Below are 16,769 nucleotides of genomic sequence, written 5' to 3' on the forward strand. Positions count from 1 at the left end.
TCAGAGAATTGTGAACCTGAGGAATTCTCTACCACAGAAAGTTGTTGAGGCCAGTTCGTTAGATATATTCAAAAGGGAGTTAGATGTGGCCCTTACGGCTAAAGGGATCAAGGGGTATGGAGAGAAAGCAGGAATGGGGTACTGAAGTTGCATGATCAGCCATAGTCATATTGAATGGTGGTGCAGGCTCGAAGGGCCGAAAGGCCTACTCCTGTACTTACTTTCTATGTTTCTATGGCCAAATGCTTGGTCAAAGAGAAGAGTTCTCGTGGAGGAGAAGGAGGTGGAGGGCTTTATGAAAGGAATTCCGAAGTGAAGCCAAGGTAGTTGAAGGCATGGCTATAAATGGTGGGGCAAAGGGATGTAGGGGGTATTTTGTTGATTTAAAATGACTCTGCCATACCCTTTTGTTGGCTATTCCTTGGTTAACAGAGCAAGCTGGATAACAGACTAATGTATTAAACCCCTGGGGGCTGGGTTAACTTAATCTCTGCTCAACACTCTCCAATGTCTCACAGCTGTGCTAAGAACTGAAGCCTATTTTCTAATTCTTGTGATGAATTGAGCCGGCTGCCTTGTATTGGAATCAGTGCTATAGAATTCATATCATGTTACTTTCTGCTTAGAAAATTGTGAATTATATAAAACAACCCTCTTAAATTAATGACATTGATTTTCTCTCTAGATGGACCTTAAGTTGGCCTATTTTGATAAGTAGCTCTTTATTTCCGGTTGTGGTTCTTGATTGCTATGGGCTGGCTTTTCTTATTTCTCTTTTAGTCTGGTGTTCTATTGTGGTGTCTTTCCCCACTTTGCAGGAGTAGTGGCTGTTTCTTGAGCATGATAGATGTGTAGATTTTAATTGATTATAATCCTCATTCTGTAGCTCACAACAAAGTAACTGTGGCATGTTGAAAAATTAAAGCAACTGGATCGAGCGTCGTGCATTCCATCAGTCATGGCTTCTGAAGAAATTCCGAAGGAGGGTCCGTTCTTGCAGTCCTTCTCTGCGTGGATGTCTCAGATGTCGGAATCAGTTCAACAAGCTAGCAGTTCCATTTCCAGCACGTTTCTAAATCTTCGCCAAGGTGCATCTAATCAAACATCGAACTCTGACGTTTCGAACGCCTCAGCAAAAGCACAGCAAGAGGATCAGGAGCAGGATCCAGCCCTGAAAATGGATTCAATTTTAAATGCTGGCAAAGATGATTCGCTGGGCAAAAGATACACAGAAGGTGGCTTAGAAGCAACAACTGCTGCAGGGTCGGAACCTTCAGAATATCAAGCTGCTGAAATGGGATTGCATTATCATGAAGAAGGCCCAGTTCAAAGACTTCAGTTTGATGCTCATAGTTTGCAAGGTGAAGACTTAAGACAAGACTCCTCATTTTCATACAATGGGATAGAGTCACAAGGTACAACTGTTGGAAAGGGCAACATATATAGCAATGTGGATTTTTATGATGACGAACCTCTAAATGATCTGACTGCCATTCCCGAAGAAGCACAAAACTTGAATAATCAGATTGGATCTGATCACACCTATATCAATGTGAAGTGTAAGGCAGCTTATGACGAGCTTGGAACTGATGCGGAATTGCAGGCAGGTAAGAAGAGAAGGGAAAGCGCCCACATAAGGCATCAAAAATTGTGGATAAATTACACTTTCTTCTGCCTTTGTATCTTTGATCTTGGGGGGGTCCTCTTCACCATTTTTGATTGAAAATTTGGGATGATTTAAAGAAGGTGAAGTATGTTTTAAAAATCTATGTAACGTGTAATTGGTCACAACGTACAGAATTGCATTTTATTTTATACAGATTTTAATCTAAATTAGGTATTTAAAATGCAGCTAACATTAAATGTTAAGTGTGGTGAAGTGAAAGTTAATCAGTTGTTATGGGAATTCTTGTTTTAAGCCCCGATGAGTTGATGCTGTTGGATTTTGGAACTGTTTATAGCAGATATGCGCCAAGCTTTTCTGTTGTTGGGAGATGGTGAAATCATTAAGGGTGCGAAATTCTGTTGTTATCATGTCTTGTACACCATCCAAAACTTTACAGTTTCTGTATCTGAATTATTTGTCCTGCATGACTAGATTTTCTAAGTAATTAAGAAAAACATACACAATTATGGTAACACGGCTTCCTAACTGTGAGGGAAGTACCTGCTTCACATCCTCAGTTCCATTATCACCTGCCAACAGAGTAACATCGTGCCAGACTTTTTTTTTTTAGTTCCTTGCTGTTTCCTGCACTAGGCTAAGGGAGGGAAACCGTCTTGATAAAGCCCAGAGCAAACAAATCCAAAAGATTCACACAAAGGTTAGTTGCTTTCTCCCTCAATTCTAATTTGGATGTAGTTAATCTTTCAAATAACATTAACCCTTACTTAACAATGGTACATGGGTTCATCTGGCCATTGCGTTCAGCCTTAGGGCAGGTTCTAACTCAAGTCTCTCACACACACGAGATTCTTGAGTTGCATGCTAGTGAAGAATAGCAGAGGTGGTTTCACAGTTTTAATCTTCGGAGTACCCTCTCCTAGGTGGGCTGCGAACAGGCTAAAGAGCCCCCCCCCCCGACTATTTATGCCGGGGGGGTCGCTACCTGCACCCATTGGATGCAAGTACCCCTCACCCACCTGCACTGGACAGCAATCCAGTATTCAGAACCAGCGGTCCTTTCTCCGCCCACCAGAGCTATCTACCGTGGGGCCTGTACCCAAGCCTTTCTGACTCCGAGGTGAGAATACTACCACTGAGCTAGTGCTCACTCTATCCAGGCATAAGTACCTCGCTGGATATCAACCCAGTATTTAGAGACCATATTGATGTCTGGAATGGGGCTCGAGCATTTCACCTTCTGACTCAGTAGTGGAAATGCTGCCACTAAACCAAAGGCCTGCTCTCTAGCACACAAGTATTAAAGTATCATTACTGAGCCTGGATACTGAATTTCCAATCGGCCAGCGATAACTCATTAAAATGAAATGGGCTACAACCCACGTTAAAATAACCTCAATTAGAAAATCCAGTTTAATTTTGACTCCTTGTTTTGTTCAATTGATGCTCTAATCAGTCCAAAAGAAAGTTGTTCCTTCCTTCACTTAAATCTATTTTTATTTTTAAGCGTGATTTGGAGCTGCCAAGCAGTTGTTGCAAACTTTATCTGCAGATTATCCTTAAATTATTGTTTGGTTTCCTCTGTTAATGTAATTCAGCTGTTCACGCTTTGCAGCTTTATCGTCCATTGTCCACTATCACCATTTATGATTTATGAACTGAATGTTGCTTAACTTTTGCTGGCAACTTTTGCCAATTGTTCTTGTGTGCTGTGTTTTAACGGTACTCAATTTTTTTCAATGTCTTTTTGAAATGGAAAACACATTCAGTACAGCAAGCTCTAAAGGAAATTTCAACTACAACTTGCATTTATATAGTGCCTTTAATGTAGCAAAATATCCCAAGGTGCTTCACAGGAGTATTATGAGACCAAAAATTTGACACCAAGCCACATAGGGCAGGTGGCCAAAAGCTTGGTCAAAGAGGTAAGTTTTAAGAAGCGTCTTGAAGGGTGACAGAGAGGTAGAGAGGCGGAAAGGTTTAGGCAGGGAGTTCCAGAGCTTGGGGCCTAGGCAACAGAAGGCACAGCCACCAAATGTTGAACGATTATAATCAGGGATGCTCAACATGACAGAATTAGAAGAGCGTAGTCATCTCGGGGAGTGGGGGGGGGTGCGGTTGAGGGGCTGGAGGAGATTACAGAGATAGGAAGGGGTGAGGCCTTGGAGGGATTTGAAAACAAGGATGAGAATTTTGAAATCAAGGCGTTGCTTAATTGATTGCTAATTTAGGTCAGCGAGCACAGGGGAGGGCGCTGAGCACCTCGAGTCTCGTCGACAAGAACGTGCAAAAACCAAGCGAAGACAGCAGAAGGAGCATGTGGCAAACTAGGCTCCCCACTCACCCTTTCCTTCAACCACTGTCTGCCCCACCTGTTACAGAGACTGTAATTCCAACATTGGACTGTACAGTCACCTGAGAACTCACTTTTAGAGTGGAAGCAAATCTTCCTCGATTTCGAAGGACTGTCTATGATGATGATGGGTGAACAGGACTTGGTGCGAGTTAGGACATGGGCAGCCGAGTTTTGGATCACCTCAAGTTTACATAGGATAGAATGTGGGAGGCCAGCCAGGAGTGCGTTGGAATAGTCAAGTCTAGAGGTAACAAAAGCATGGATAAGGGCTTCAGCAGCGGATGAACTGAGGCAAGGGCGGAGACAGGCGATGTTACGGAAGTGGAAATAGGTGGTCTTAGTTCTGCTGCTGTTATGTGATCGAAAGCTCATTTCAGGGTAATTTCGTACACAGTAGAGTTACTGTGAGTGAATATATAATGATCAGATTCCTGAAACCTGTGTCCATTACCTTTGCTATCCTTTGTCATCCATAGGTTTGACATTCTACTTTAGATTTGAGCAAAAAAAATGTTAATGTTGTAGCACAGCCATTAATGTATTAGCCCTGTCTGATTTTGCAGGCCCAACTTTATTTACATGTTATGGGTGACCCCTTGGCCCATATTTGGCTGAGTATTGGGAGCTCAGCAGAGTGGGGCTCACCAGACAGGAACATTGCATGTAAGCAGTCCTTAAAGTTAAATGGGGTAATTAGGTAATCTCGGGCTAAATATGTTTGGTAAGACTGAGTAGATATATAATAAATGTGGAAGTGGGAAACCAACCAAGTGATGGAGGGGTGCAACACTTCAAACCCCCAGTTTGATGGCCAGCAAAGTGGATATGATGCAGCGGAGGATGACCTATTTGATGCTCCCTGCCCATTGGGCAGTAGTGGAAGGTTGCAGAGGAAGAGAATTGAAGGCGAAGCTGATGATTACTGAAAGTGCCAGTCCTGTAATGGCTGCAGGTGCCCTTGGAGCAGAAAGCACAGCTCTGCATATGGCTGTGTGCTGACCGAGAGCTTGTGCAGCCATTAGCCGGTGGGTGTGCCTCTGCCTGTAAGTGTGGGTGGAAGGGGCTGATGTGTTGGTGGGTGGGGGGGGGCTGACGGGTTGGTGGGAGGGGCTGATGGGTTGGTGGGTGGGAGGGGCTGACGGGTGGGTGGGTGGGAGGGGCTGAGGGGTTGGTGGGAGGGGCTGACGGGTGGGTGGGTGGGAGGGGCTGACAGGTAGGTGGGTGGGAGGGGACCAATGGGTGGGCGGGTGGGTGGGAGGGGCTGACGGGTGGGTGGGTGGGAGGGGACCGACAGGTGTGTGGGGCTGACAGGTGGGTGGGAGGGGCCAGTGGGTGGGAGGGGACTGATGGGTGGGAGGAGACTGACGAGTGGGTGGGAGGGGCTGATCGATGGGTGGGAGGAGACTGATGGATGGGTGGGAGGGGCTGATGGGTGGGTGGGAGGAGCTGATGGGTGGGTGGGTGGGAGGGGACTGACAGATGGGTGCAGTTTGGCTATGGTGCCTTGACCTGTCTGACATCTCTTCATTGGTTCTTCCCTTCTTCCTCCAAAAGACATGAATAAAGGATGATTCCCGTTGGGAAACCCATTGTCCCAATATTGTGGATATACCTGAAAGAATTGGCAGTGCCAGGGTGTTTCTATAAAGCCCCCAGCCAACTCAGTGGAAACAGAAAAGAAAAAAACAAGCGCAAAATAAAATTCAGAAATAGCTTCACTACACTGCTAAAATTCTTAATATAGCACTCAGATTAATGTAAACAGCACATTCTGGCAGCCTTGGATGGCCATTTTATTAGGGTAGGTAGATAGCTGAGCACTACACTGGCAATAATGCTGGGGAATTGCGTGGACATCTAAAAGGTATCATTGGGACCAGTGACCACGCTCGATCAGCTCTGTTGGGCAGGCCACATTGCCCGCATGCCTGACACGAGACTCCCAAAACAAACACTCTACTCGGAGCTCCGACATGGCAAGCGAGCCCCAGGTGGGCAGAAGAAACGCTTCAAGGACACCCTCAAAGCCTCCTTGAAAAAATGTAACATCCCCACTGACAGCTGGGAATCCCTGGCCCAAGACCGCCCAAAGTGGAGGAAAAGCATCCGGGAAGGCGCTGAACACCTCGAGTCTCTTCGCGGAGAGCAAGCTGAAGCCAAACGTCGACAGCGGAAGAAGTGTGTGGTAACCCAGGCACCCCATCCACCTGTTCCTTCAACCACACAGAGACTGTAGGTCCCGCATTGGACTCTTCAGTTACCTGAGAATTCATTTCTAGTGTGGAAGCAAGTCATCCTCGACTCCGAGGAACTGCCTATGACTGACTGATCATTGGGACTTAACTGCAAACTTGTGGGCACTTCTGGTGCCAGTATAAAGCCCTGGTGAGAAAACTGGATGGGTTGCTTAATGGTCAGATACTTGCTGTAACGGATCTTCACCCATTCTTCTGATCGGTTATACACCCATTAATCGGGAATAACTGATCAAAAAATCCTGTAACATATTTCATAAGACCGAACTTATTCAATGACAGAGTTACCATGTCACCGATTTAGGATTACAAGAGAGTTGTGCATCTGTGAGTACAAAGTGTATGACAATTACTGATGCTGCAGTGACCTCAGGAGCAGTATTTTATTGCACACTTCTGGCCACTTGCATTATGGATTACTTACGGGAACAGTGGTGTAGTGGTTATGTTATTGGACTAGTAATCCAGAGGCCTACACTAATAATCTGGTGCCATGAGTTCAAATCCCTCCATGGCAGCTGGGGAATTTAAATTCAGTTAATTAAATAAATCTGGAATAAAAAGCTAGTATCAGTAATGGTGACCATGAAACTATCAGATTGTTGTAAAAACCCATCTGGTTCACTAATATCCTTTAAGGAAGGAAATCTGCCATCCTTACCCAATCTGGCCTGAACTCCAGACCACACAGCAATGTGGTTGACTCTTAACTGAAATGGCCCGACAAGCCACTCAGATGGGCAATAAATGATGGCTTTGCCAGCAATGCCCACTTCCTGTGTAACAAATTTTTAAAAAAGATACAGCTATGTGAAATTATATAAATTTATCTCAAATTTGGATGCCAGTAAATGACTAGAAACCAATATGGAGTGGCCAGTATAACTCCGATCTACTGTCCGATAATACTAAGTAGATGCTGGTCTCAAATCAGTGCATATAGTACAAGAGCACACTTTGTATTATTTTCTAGATTAATATGTTTTAGAAAGGATCCCAATTGTCAATATGAGCCGATACCAATATCGTTTTACTTCATTAACTGAAAGAACTTTGGGATTGAGATTGAACATTTTTCAAGATATTATTCATCAAGTACCAGAAATTGGGTATTTTGATCTCATTAAAATAGTCTTTGGTGATTTATAGTTTTATTTTTCCTTCTATACGTAATAAACTGCGCTAGCTTGTGATCCCATCTGAAAGTACTGCTCATGAAATAGAGGCATATTCTACCTTGTTTGTGGTTCACTGTGCATCCAATCACATTTTGAGATTGGGGTTGGGATTAGGACTGAATACGTTGAGCTGGGATTTGCCAGTTGTGATGCAATGAGGATGAAAGAGCACGATTGAGATGGAAGCAGTAAAATAAAATACTGACACTGTCGCAATGCAAGTACAGCAAGTCTCAAAAACATAAAATAGAACAAACAGCTATGGTAGAACCACTTTACTTCGTATCTCCGCTTATTGTCTTCAAAAGCAAACTACTGCATAAACTGGAAATCTGAAATAAAACCAGAAAATGCTGGAAATACTCGGTAGGTCAGGCAGCATCGATGGAGAGAGAAACAGAGTTAACGTTTCAGGTCGATTTCTGTTCTGACGAATATCATCTATCTGAGACGTTAACTTGGTTACTCTCTCCATAGATGTTGCTTGAACTGCTGAGTAATTCCACTATTATCTTCTTGTTATTTTTCCTCTTTTCACCTTTATGGTTGTGGTTCACACCATTCGTCACTTGTATTGTATATGGAATATTCTGCACAAAAGCCTGAGCCAATTTAAACAACTGAGAAAACTGGCAAGTTTTGCTCTTGTTTAATACAAAATGTGAACTGCAAATACGACATGAGATTCAAAGACCTAATTATTTTCTAGCAAATCAACTAATTGTGATGCAAAACCCTTCCTTTCCTTCTTCCCAGGAGCATATCAGATATTCATTGTTAGATTTGAAGTCCCAGAAATATAGAGGCAAAACCTGACAAAAGGACTGGAAGTGACACTACTCCTGGATCATGATGGGATTCTTCCTGTGGACTACAAGGCTTTTCTGTAAATTTCCTACACTTAATGGATTATTTTCCCCTGTAACCTCAAGTGAGAACATGCCTTAAATACAGAACCCATAAGACTATCCAGATATTTAATGGAGGAATGGAGTATTCAACATATGAATGTTTCATTCTTACCTGATTTTGAAATGGTTTTGGATGTTGCTTTCACATTTCAATTTTGCAAATGAGTAGATTAATGGCACTTGAAATCTAGGGATTGTTCGCTCAGAAAAAGTTTGAGGAAATGGTCATTGAATTGAGATACTCATGATAAAGGAATTGAAAATATGTAGATAACAAAGGGGAACTTTGAAATAAATGGGATAGTGCAATGAAATGAAATCGAGACAGATAGTGAATTGGGAAAAATGGCAGCTCTGATGCAATTCGGGGGTTAGGAACCAGTTAAAATGAAGGAAAATCAAACAAAATAATTTAACTAAATGGGAAGACCAAAGGAGAAACTGGTAAATTGAGAAACAGAAATGTAGCCCCGATTTTAATTCCAGGTGGACTCCTCACTCAGGCCTGAGTTAAAATTGCAGTCGGGTCTCAATGATGTAATCGGGCCTCAACATGCATATGTAAAGAAGGACCCTGCTGGCTCCGGGTGCGTGTTCTTGCTGCCTGCTCAGGAGAGCATGTTAAAATTGCAGATGTTGCGATCTTGGTGGCTTTCGGACAGTTAAGAGTCAGGCTGATTTCAACTGCCCACTCGCCAGGTTTCTGCTGAGCAGTAGGGTTAAAATCGTCCCCAGTCTGTAAAATTATAGCAGTGGATGAAGAAAAAAAGAGATAGTAGGAATGAAACAAAATCACAAATAAAACTACAGCAACAAAAACAAATAGACCTCATGTCATTTGGAGATCAGTTAACAACTTAAATAATTGAAAACATCAAAAATAGAATGTAGCATTTCAGACACTGTCTGGGGTTTATGGTGTGTGAACCACGAACTAAAACATGGAAGCCAATCTTGCTGATATAGAATTATTTCCTAATGAATTTATTTGCTACTTAGAGGGAAAACTACTAATAAAGTTTTGGCCAAGACCAATTTCACCAGTTGTCTTAATTTCTCCTCAAAACATGATGTAATTTAGAATTGTCAGAATATAATGTTGTTATTGGCCCAGAATGATCAACAAATGCTTTAACTTCTCTTGTTAATGGATTTCATTTGCATCAATGAAGTACACGCAAAGTAGAGTTTTGATTTTACGTGAAGATATCAAAACAGACCTGCAGTGTCCTTAGCAAATTTACCAATGGTTCTTCTGTTTTCTGATGTTGTGAGCACAAGCCAGTGCTCCAGGATGTAACAGATCAACCATGTAGAGCTAAGCATGTATTGCCATTCCTCATCTGTACTTCCCTGATGCTTTTATAACCAGAATAAAATTGATTAAAACGGTATCTTTGCAGATGCACTAAGCAACAGCTGTTCCAGTAAATAAGCCTTTGCCATTTACTGTGTAATTGGCAGCCTGGTCACTTGGGTTACAGAGTAAATTACAGGAATTACACACCAGGATTACTAAACGTGATGAGACCTCACTTGCTTTCTTTTTAATCTCTTGCCTGCCTCGAAAGCTGAAAAGAAGAGGGGACTTGGCATCTACCGGGAGCAGTACAACAAAGAGGTGGATGAACTAGGAAAGCACGAGTGGAACAAGTAATGAAAAGTAATGAGACAAACCAAATCTATTCAAAGGAACAGTCGCAGGAAACTGGCAGGACTTCACTAAATGAGAATATTGGTTGGATGAAAACTAATGAGCAAGAAAAGGAAGATTAGAGTTTGGTGCCAACACAATTCTTGTCTCACGAGCACAGGTAGAAGTGTAATTTTCGTCGTGATTGGCTTGAAACGGAGTCCAGGTGCTTCTTGAATCGCTAATGACAGTATTCAATTAGATCGAGGTTTTGTATTCAATAGGAAATGTATGTCTTAAATGTAATTTTTTTTGTTCTTTCGGTGTGCATTGGGCTATGCAAAATATTTCTGTTGTTTATGTCTATGGCAGGGGGGTTGGTATTCTTTGTGAATTCACCTTGGTGATGGCTGCCTCAACATCCTAGCCTAGAATTTGCAGTCGGGATGACGGTGACCTGGCAGCGTTGCCCTTTGAACAGCTTCGGGAATTGGCGCAGGCACCTGCTGAAGTTGCAATCTGTCATTCACAAGTCCAACACGAGCTGCGCTGTGACCCCCCGACAGAGCTGGTGTAATCACTTAAATCAATAAAACTGACGGAAACGTCGGCTCTTCCGCAGTACATATGTTGTTAAATTACCCACTAAAAGTTCGACCCTAAGGGATTATGAGTAACTGGAGTTTTGACGGCGTTATTACTGTTAAACAAAGTTTAAGGACCTGAAAAACAAATTTTAATTTTGTGCAGTGTAAGATTTGTCCATTTTAAAAAAAATTAACATTTTTAAGAAACTTAAAAAAAAATTATAATTCTTTTTGAAAGTTTGTTCATCTTTATTTCAGCTTTGCCTTTTCCCCATGCGAGAGCCCCAGTCTTTGATTTTCTCTATCTAACATTTTTTTAAGTTAGAATTTTACAAGCTTACTCACTTGTCAATCTTAGACAGCCTATTGATGTCACAATAACTTGCACAAAGGGATCGCCACTAACTTCTGTTGATTTCAATTGAAGGTCGGAAAACCCGAAGTTCTCGACAGAGTTAGCGCGATCCTTGCGCAAAGTGTACTTTGGGCCAACTGTGAACGTTTCTGACCACAAATTCCAGGCCATGATCTTTTTTATTGGGTGTCAGGAACATAAGAACATAAGAAATAGGAGCAGGAGTAGGCCATTTGGCCCCTCAAGCCTGCTTCGTCATTTAATAAGATTATGGCTGATCTGATCTTTGCCTCAACTCCACTTCACTGCCCTCTCCCCATAACCCTTGACTCCCCTGTTGTTCAAAAATCCGTCAATCTCCACCTTAAATATATTCAATGACCAGCCTCCACAGCTCTCTAGGGTAGAGAATTCCAAAGATTCACGACCCTCTGAAAGAAGAAATTCCTCCCCATCTCTCGCTTTAAATGGGCGACCCCTTATTCTGAAACTAAGCCCCATAGTTCTAGATTCCCCCACAAAGAGAAACATCCTCTCTGCATCTACCCTGTCAAGCCCCCTCAGAATCTTATACATTTCAATAAGATCACCTCTCATTCTTCTAAACTCCAATGAGTATAGGCCCAACCTGCTCAATCTTTCTTCATAAGGCAACCCCCTCATCTCAGGAATTAATCTCGTGAACCTTCTCTCGAACTGCCTCTAATGCAAGTATAAATAAGGAGGTCAAAATTGTACGCAGTACTCCAAGTGTGGTCTCACCAACAACCCGTACAGTTGTAGCAGCACTTCCCTACTTGCAATAAAGGCCAACATTCCATTTGCCTTACTTGCTGTACCTGCATGCTAACCTTTTCGGCCCATGTTTCGGGCCGCGCCTAGAACGGGCAGTCCCGACCTGGACACCCATTTTTCGCGCCACAAAGTGCGCCAAAAAAAACCTTACAGTTTCTCCGGCTCCCTGCTGATCCTCTGGAGTCGGGCGCGGCGCAACAAGAGCTGTAAGGGGCGGAGCCAGGTCCCTGCGCTGAAAACAGTGCCGGGACCTCTGCACATGCGCGCTACAGTGGGCACGCATGTGCAGTAGCTCCAGGCGCCCAAAACTGTGTGGGAGGGACCCGAAGCACGCAGCCCCTAGCCCTGGCCGAATGGCCTCACTGGGGCTGCGTGCATAAGGCTGCCTCCCACGGCCAGCTCCTGCTTCCTCACGACCCAACTTGACTTCCGCTTCCCCCACCCCTAGACCCGGACCGGACCCGACCCCGACACCGACCCGACTCCCGCTCCCCCGGACCGGACCGGACCCGACCCCCGGACTGGAGCCGACCCGTGCTTCCCCCACCCGACCTGACCTCCCTCTCCCTCCCTCCCTCCCACCCCCTGACCCGAACCTCCCTCCCTCCCACCACCCCCCCCGACGCGACCCGCGCTCCTGACCCCCCACTCGGACCGGACCCGACCCAACCTGACCTCCCTCCCCCCGCCCCCAACACGAACCAACCCAACCCGACCCGACCTCCCTCCGCCCCCCCGACCCGACCCGCGCTCCTGACCCCGACCCGCGCTACCCCCGACCTGACCCGTGCTCCCCCCCCCCCCGGACCCGACCTGACCCGACCTGACCTCCCTCCACCACCCCCCCCCAGACCCGACCCGCGCTCCTGACCCCCCCCCCCCCCCGGACCCGACCCGACCCGACCTGACCTCCCTCCCCCCCCCCCCCGGACCCGACCCGACCCGACCTGACCTCCCTCCACCCCCCCGACCCGACCCGCACTCCTGACCCCAACCCGCGCTCCCCCAACCCGACCCGCGCCCCAGACCCGACCTGACCCAACGCCACCTACCTGTAAATCTGTTGCTGGGGACGGGCCCTGCCCGAAGTCTTGGGCCCGGCTGGGCCCGACCCGTTCAGTCTCCCCCCCCTTCTCCTTTCCCCCTCCTTCTCCTTTTCCCCCCTTCTCCTTTTCCCCCTCCTCCTTTCCCCCCTTCTCCTTTCCCCCCTTCTCCTTCCCCCCTTCTCCTTCCCCCCCTTCTCCTTTCCCCCCTTCTCCTTTTCCCCCCCTTCTCCTTTCCTTTCCCCCCTCTCCTTCCCCTTCTCTTTCCCCTCTTCTCTTTCCCCTTCTCCTTTCCCCCCCTTCCCCTCTCCCCCTTCCCCTCTCCCCCCCTTCCCCTCTCCCCCCCTTTCTCTCCTCCCCCTTCCCCTTCTTCTCCCCCCTTCTCTCCCTCTCTTCCCTCCCCCTTTCCCCCCTTCCCTCCCTCCCCCTCTGCCTCCATCCCCCTGCACCCCCTCTCTCCCTCTACCCTCCTCCTCCCCCTCCCCTCGCTGTCAGAAACACAGGCACTGACAGACAGAGAGATAGAGACACTGACAGAGACACGCGGCGGGGGGGGGGGGGCATCCCAGCATGCTGTTGGAGGGCTCCCGGTGCTGCAGTCGGTAAGTAGAAAATGTTTTATTTATTGACTTAAATTTTTTTTTATTTCTTATTAATTTTATTTGATTGATTTATTGGTTGATTTATTGATGTTTTTATCATTTATTATTGATGATGGCTCTTTATTTGTAAAACTGAAGTGTTTAATGTTTGTAAATTTCCCTTTAAACCCCCCCCCCCACCATTCCCTACGCCCGATTTGTAACCTACGCCTGATTTTCTAAAGTGTAGACAAGGTTTTTTCGAACGTACAAAAATCTTCACTTACACCATTCTAAGTTAGTTTGGAGTAAGTTTTCACTGCCGAAACTTTGAAAACAGGCGTAAGTGGCCGGACACGCCCCCTTTTGAAAAAAAAATTCTATTCCAAAGTGAAACTGTTCTAACTAACTAGAACTGGAGCAAACTAAATGCCGAGAATTTGAATTTCTAAGATACTCCGTTCTACACCAGTTGCTCCAAAAAATCAAAGCAACTGAGGCCGAAACTTGGGCCCTTTGTGTTTCATGCACAAGGACCAAGTTAGCATGCAGGTACAGCAAGTAATTAGGAACTAGTGCAAATTTCACTTGAGGTGAGGCTTTCTTTAACCATTACTACATGGTTTACTCTGTGTTTCTCCTCAAAGGGCCTGCTTTTACATCAAAGAAAGAAATCATCGTTAATTCAGGCACCATTTTACTTAGCAATTCCTTATTTGACTTGCCACTGGTATATGGCAATAGGGGCTCTGTGAGGAACTGATCTTGTTATGTATGTATGTAAACCTCACCAAAATGTAAGACTTGTCACTAGGGGGCACACCTGTGGGAGACCTAAGGGTCACCTGTGCACCCTGGGGCAAGCAGGTATAAAAGGTGATTCACCATGCTGCTTCTGCACTCTGGAGTCTGATAAAGAGTCCAAGGTCACAACAGTTTGAGCTTACAATACAGTCCTGTGGATTTATTCTGAACATTACAAATCTCGTGTAACTCAGTATCCAAGACTGTATTTTCAAAAGTTTGCTGAGAAGAGAGGCTGCAAGAAATACAATTCTGAAAAACTATATATTAAACCATTGTGGATGGGTTCTATTGCTCTCCTTTACCAAATATTGTGCTGTTGGAGTATCTTGCTGTGCTTTTAAGCTTCTGTGTTTTTCAAAGTTCTCTGCAGCATCCAGGTCAATATTTATCACTCAACCAACACCATAATAACAGATTATCTGGCCTTTATTTAATTGCCGTTTCTGGGACCTTGCTGTGTGAAAACTGGCTGGCACATTTCCCTACATTCAATAGTGACAGAGACTACAGTTCAAAAATAATTCTTGGTGAAATGCTTTGGGTCATCAAGAGGTCATGAAGGATGCTGTAAAAATGCAAGTTTTTAGTGAATTATTTTTAGGCTCCATGCATTGGTCTAGTGATATGTTGGCTTTCCCCCTTTCGAAGTGACAGGGGAACATGGTGGGCACCCCACTTATTCTCTGCAGTGCGCAGTATACCATAATTAAGGATTACTTAGGCACACTACTCTGTAAAAGAAAAAAAAGAAAGAATTGTATTTATATAGCATCTTTCACGACCACCGGCGCCCCAAAGCACTTTACAGCCAATGAAGTACTTTTGAAGTGTAGTCACTGTTGTAATGTAGGAAACGCGATGGCCAATTTGCACACAGCAAGTTACTACAAACATCATCATCATCATCATAGGCAGTCCCTCGGAATCGAGGAAGACTTGCTTCCACTCCTGAAGTGAGTTCTTTGCTGGCTGAACAGTCTAATACGAGAACCACAGTCCCTGTCACAGGTGGGACAGATAGTCGTTGAGGGAAGGGGTGGGTGGGACAGATTTGCCGCACGCTCTTTCCGCTGCCAGCGCTTGATTTCTGCATGCTCTCGGCAATGAGACTCGAGGTGCTGAGCTCCTTCCCGGATGCACTTCCTCCACTGAGGGCGGTCTTTGGCCAGGGACTCCCAGGTGTCAGTGGGGATGTTGCACTTTTTCAGGGAGGCTTTGAGAGTGTCCTTGTAAGTTTCCGCTGCCCACCTTTGGCTCGTTTGCCGCGAAGGAGTTCCGAGTAGAGCGCTTGCTTGGGGAGTCGTGTCTGGTATGTGGACAATGTGGCCTGGCCAGCGGAGTTGATCAAGTGTGGTAAGTGCTTCAATGCTGGGGATGTTGGCCTGGTCGAGGACGCTAATGTTGGTGCGTCTGTCCTCCCAGGGGATTTGTAGAATCTTGTGGATTTTTTTAACATCACATCACTGTGATAATGACCAGATAATCTGTTTTTATTATGTTGATTTAGGGAATAAGATGCATTTCAGTTCTTAAGGACTTGGCTTGTTTATGGATACTGTAATCTAGCTGTGAATACAAGAGCAACAGTTGGGGTAAAAATAACATAAAATACAAAACAAAATGAATTAAGTGAGCAAGCTAAGGATTACAGCCTAGAACTCACTTGGTGATATTAGTGGACAAATGCTTAACGTGGTTACGCCATCAACTTCTGTACAATATTTTATTTTAACTGTGTTGACACCTCCCTTAAAACAAACAATAGACAGGGTGATGTAATATAAGCATACTAAGATTTTGTCCACTTATATCAGTAATAGAAATTTCCAGGAGACTACAATCTGCCTATGTAATCGGAGATTCACTGACTTTTTTTTTCCTGTAGAGAAGCTCACAGGACATATAAAAACTGAGCATTCAAATGCAATTTTTTTTAAAATCCTTATTGAGGACAGAACTACTCATTTGCTTATTTTATCAAGTTAAAATAATAACCGCCATAGGATATTACATTCAGAACCCAAAGGGTTTTACAGCATTTTGTTTTAAAATATTGTTCGATCAAGTCTCCTAGGCAGCATTGTGTTCCACGCATTTGTTGATGAATAGTAAGGTTTCATAAAAATTAATTTTACTTGAAATCTTCTACGAATTGGAAGTGCATGTAAAATCTCTAAAGCAACTATAGGGCTTCAAAATGTTGCAGTGACTGTCAGAAAAACAATGAAATGAAGGATAATGATCATCCTTATTCAAGTGTTACCACGGCAACTACAAGACACGTCTTTCTAGTGATGTCTTGTGTATCTGTCTCGGGGATCTTGATGGTAGGCTTTAATGATGCAAGGACAATTTTGTGTTATTTAAAGAATAATAGTGAGGAAAGGAGTGGGCTACAAGACACAAAAGTGTTTCCAACAATGTGAAAATCTCACAAAAAGCAAAGTCCGAGTAGTTTATATACATATGGAACCCTGTTATTGCTTTATGATATGTTGTGCGCTGAGCTGAACCTCTATTCCACTGCCCCCCCGCAGCGCGCCATGCTGTCCCGGTGGTGGTGAGTGATGGAATTGGTGAATGAGGGAAGTTTGATTGTTTTATTTAGTTTTATTTTTGCAATGTAGCTTATTGTGGGGTGTTT

The 16,769-nt window shown here is 44.6% G+C and overlaps 1 protein-coding gene across 1 annotated transcript in view; it reads left to right on the forward strand.

Annotated features, from left to right (window-relative positions):
- The first annotated feature begins 958 nt into the window (after window positions 1–958).
- Window positions 959–16,769, forward strand: part of syt16 (synaptotagmin XVI) — a 75,378-nt gene continuing 59,567 nt past the window's right edge. Inside the window, exon 1 of the mRNA XM_070877548.1 lies at window positions 959–1,607. Within this exon, the coding sequence (XP_070733649.1) occupies window positions 959–1,607 (649 nt within the window). The remainder of the gene's footprint in view (window positions 1,608–16,769) is intronic.

This window comes from Pristiophorus japonicus, chromosome 4 (genome assembly GCF_044704955.1).
Source record: "Pristiophorus japonicus isolate sPriJap1 chromosome 4, sPriJap1.hap1, whole genome shotgun sequence".
NCBI classification, from domain to species: Eukaryota; Metazoa; Chordata; class Chondrichthyes; family Pristiophoridae; genus Pristiophorus; species Pristiophorus japonicus.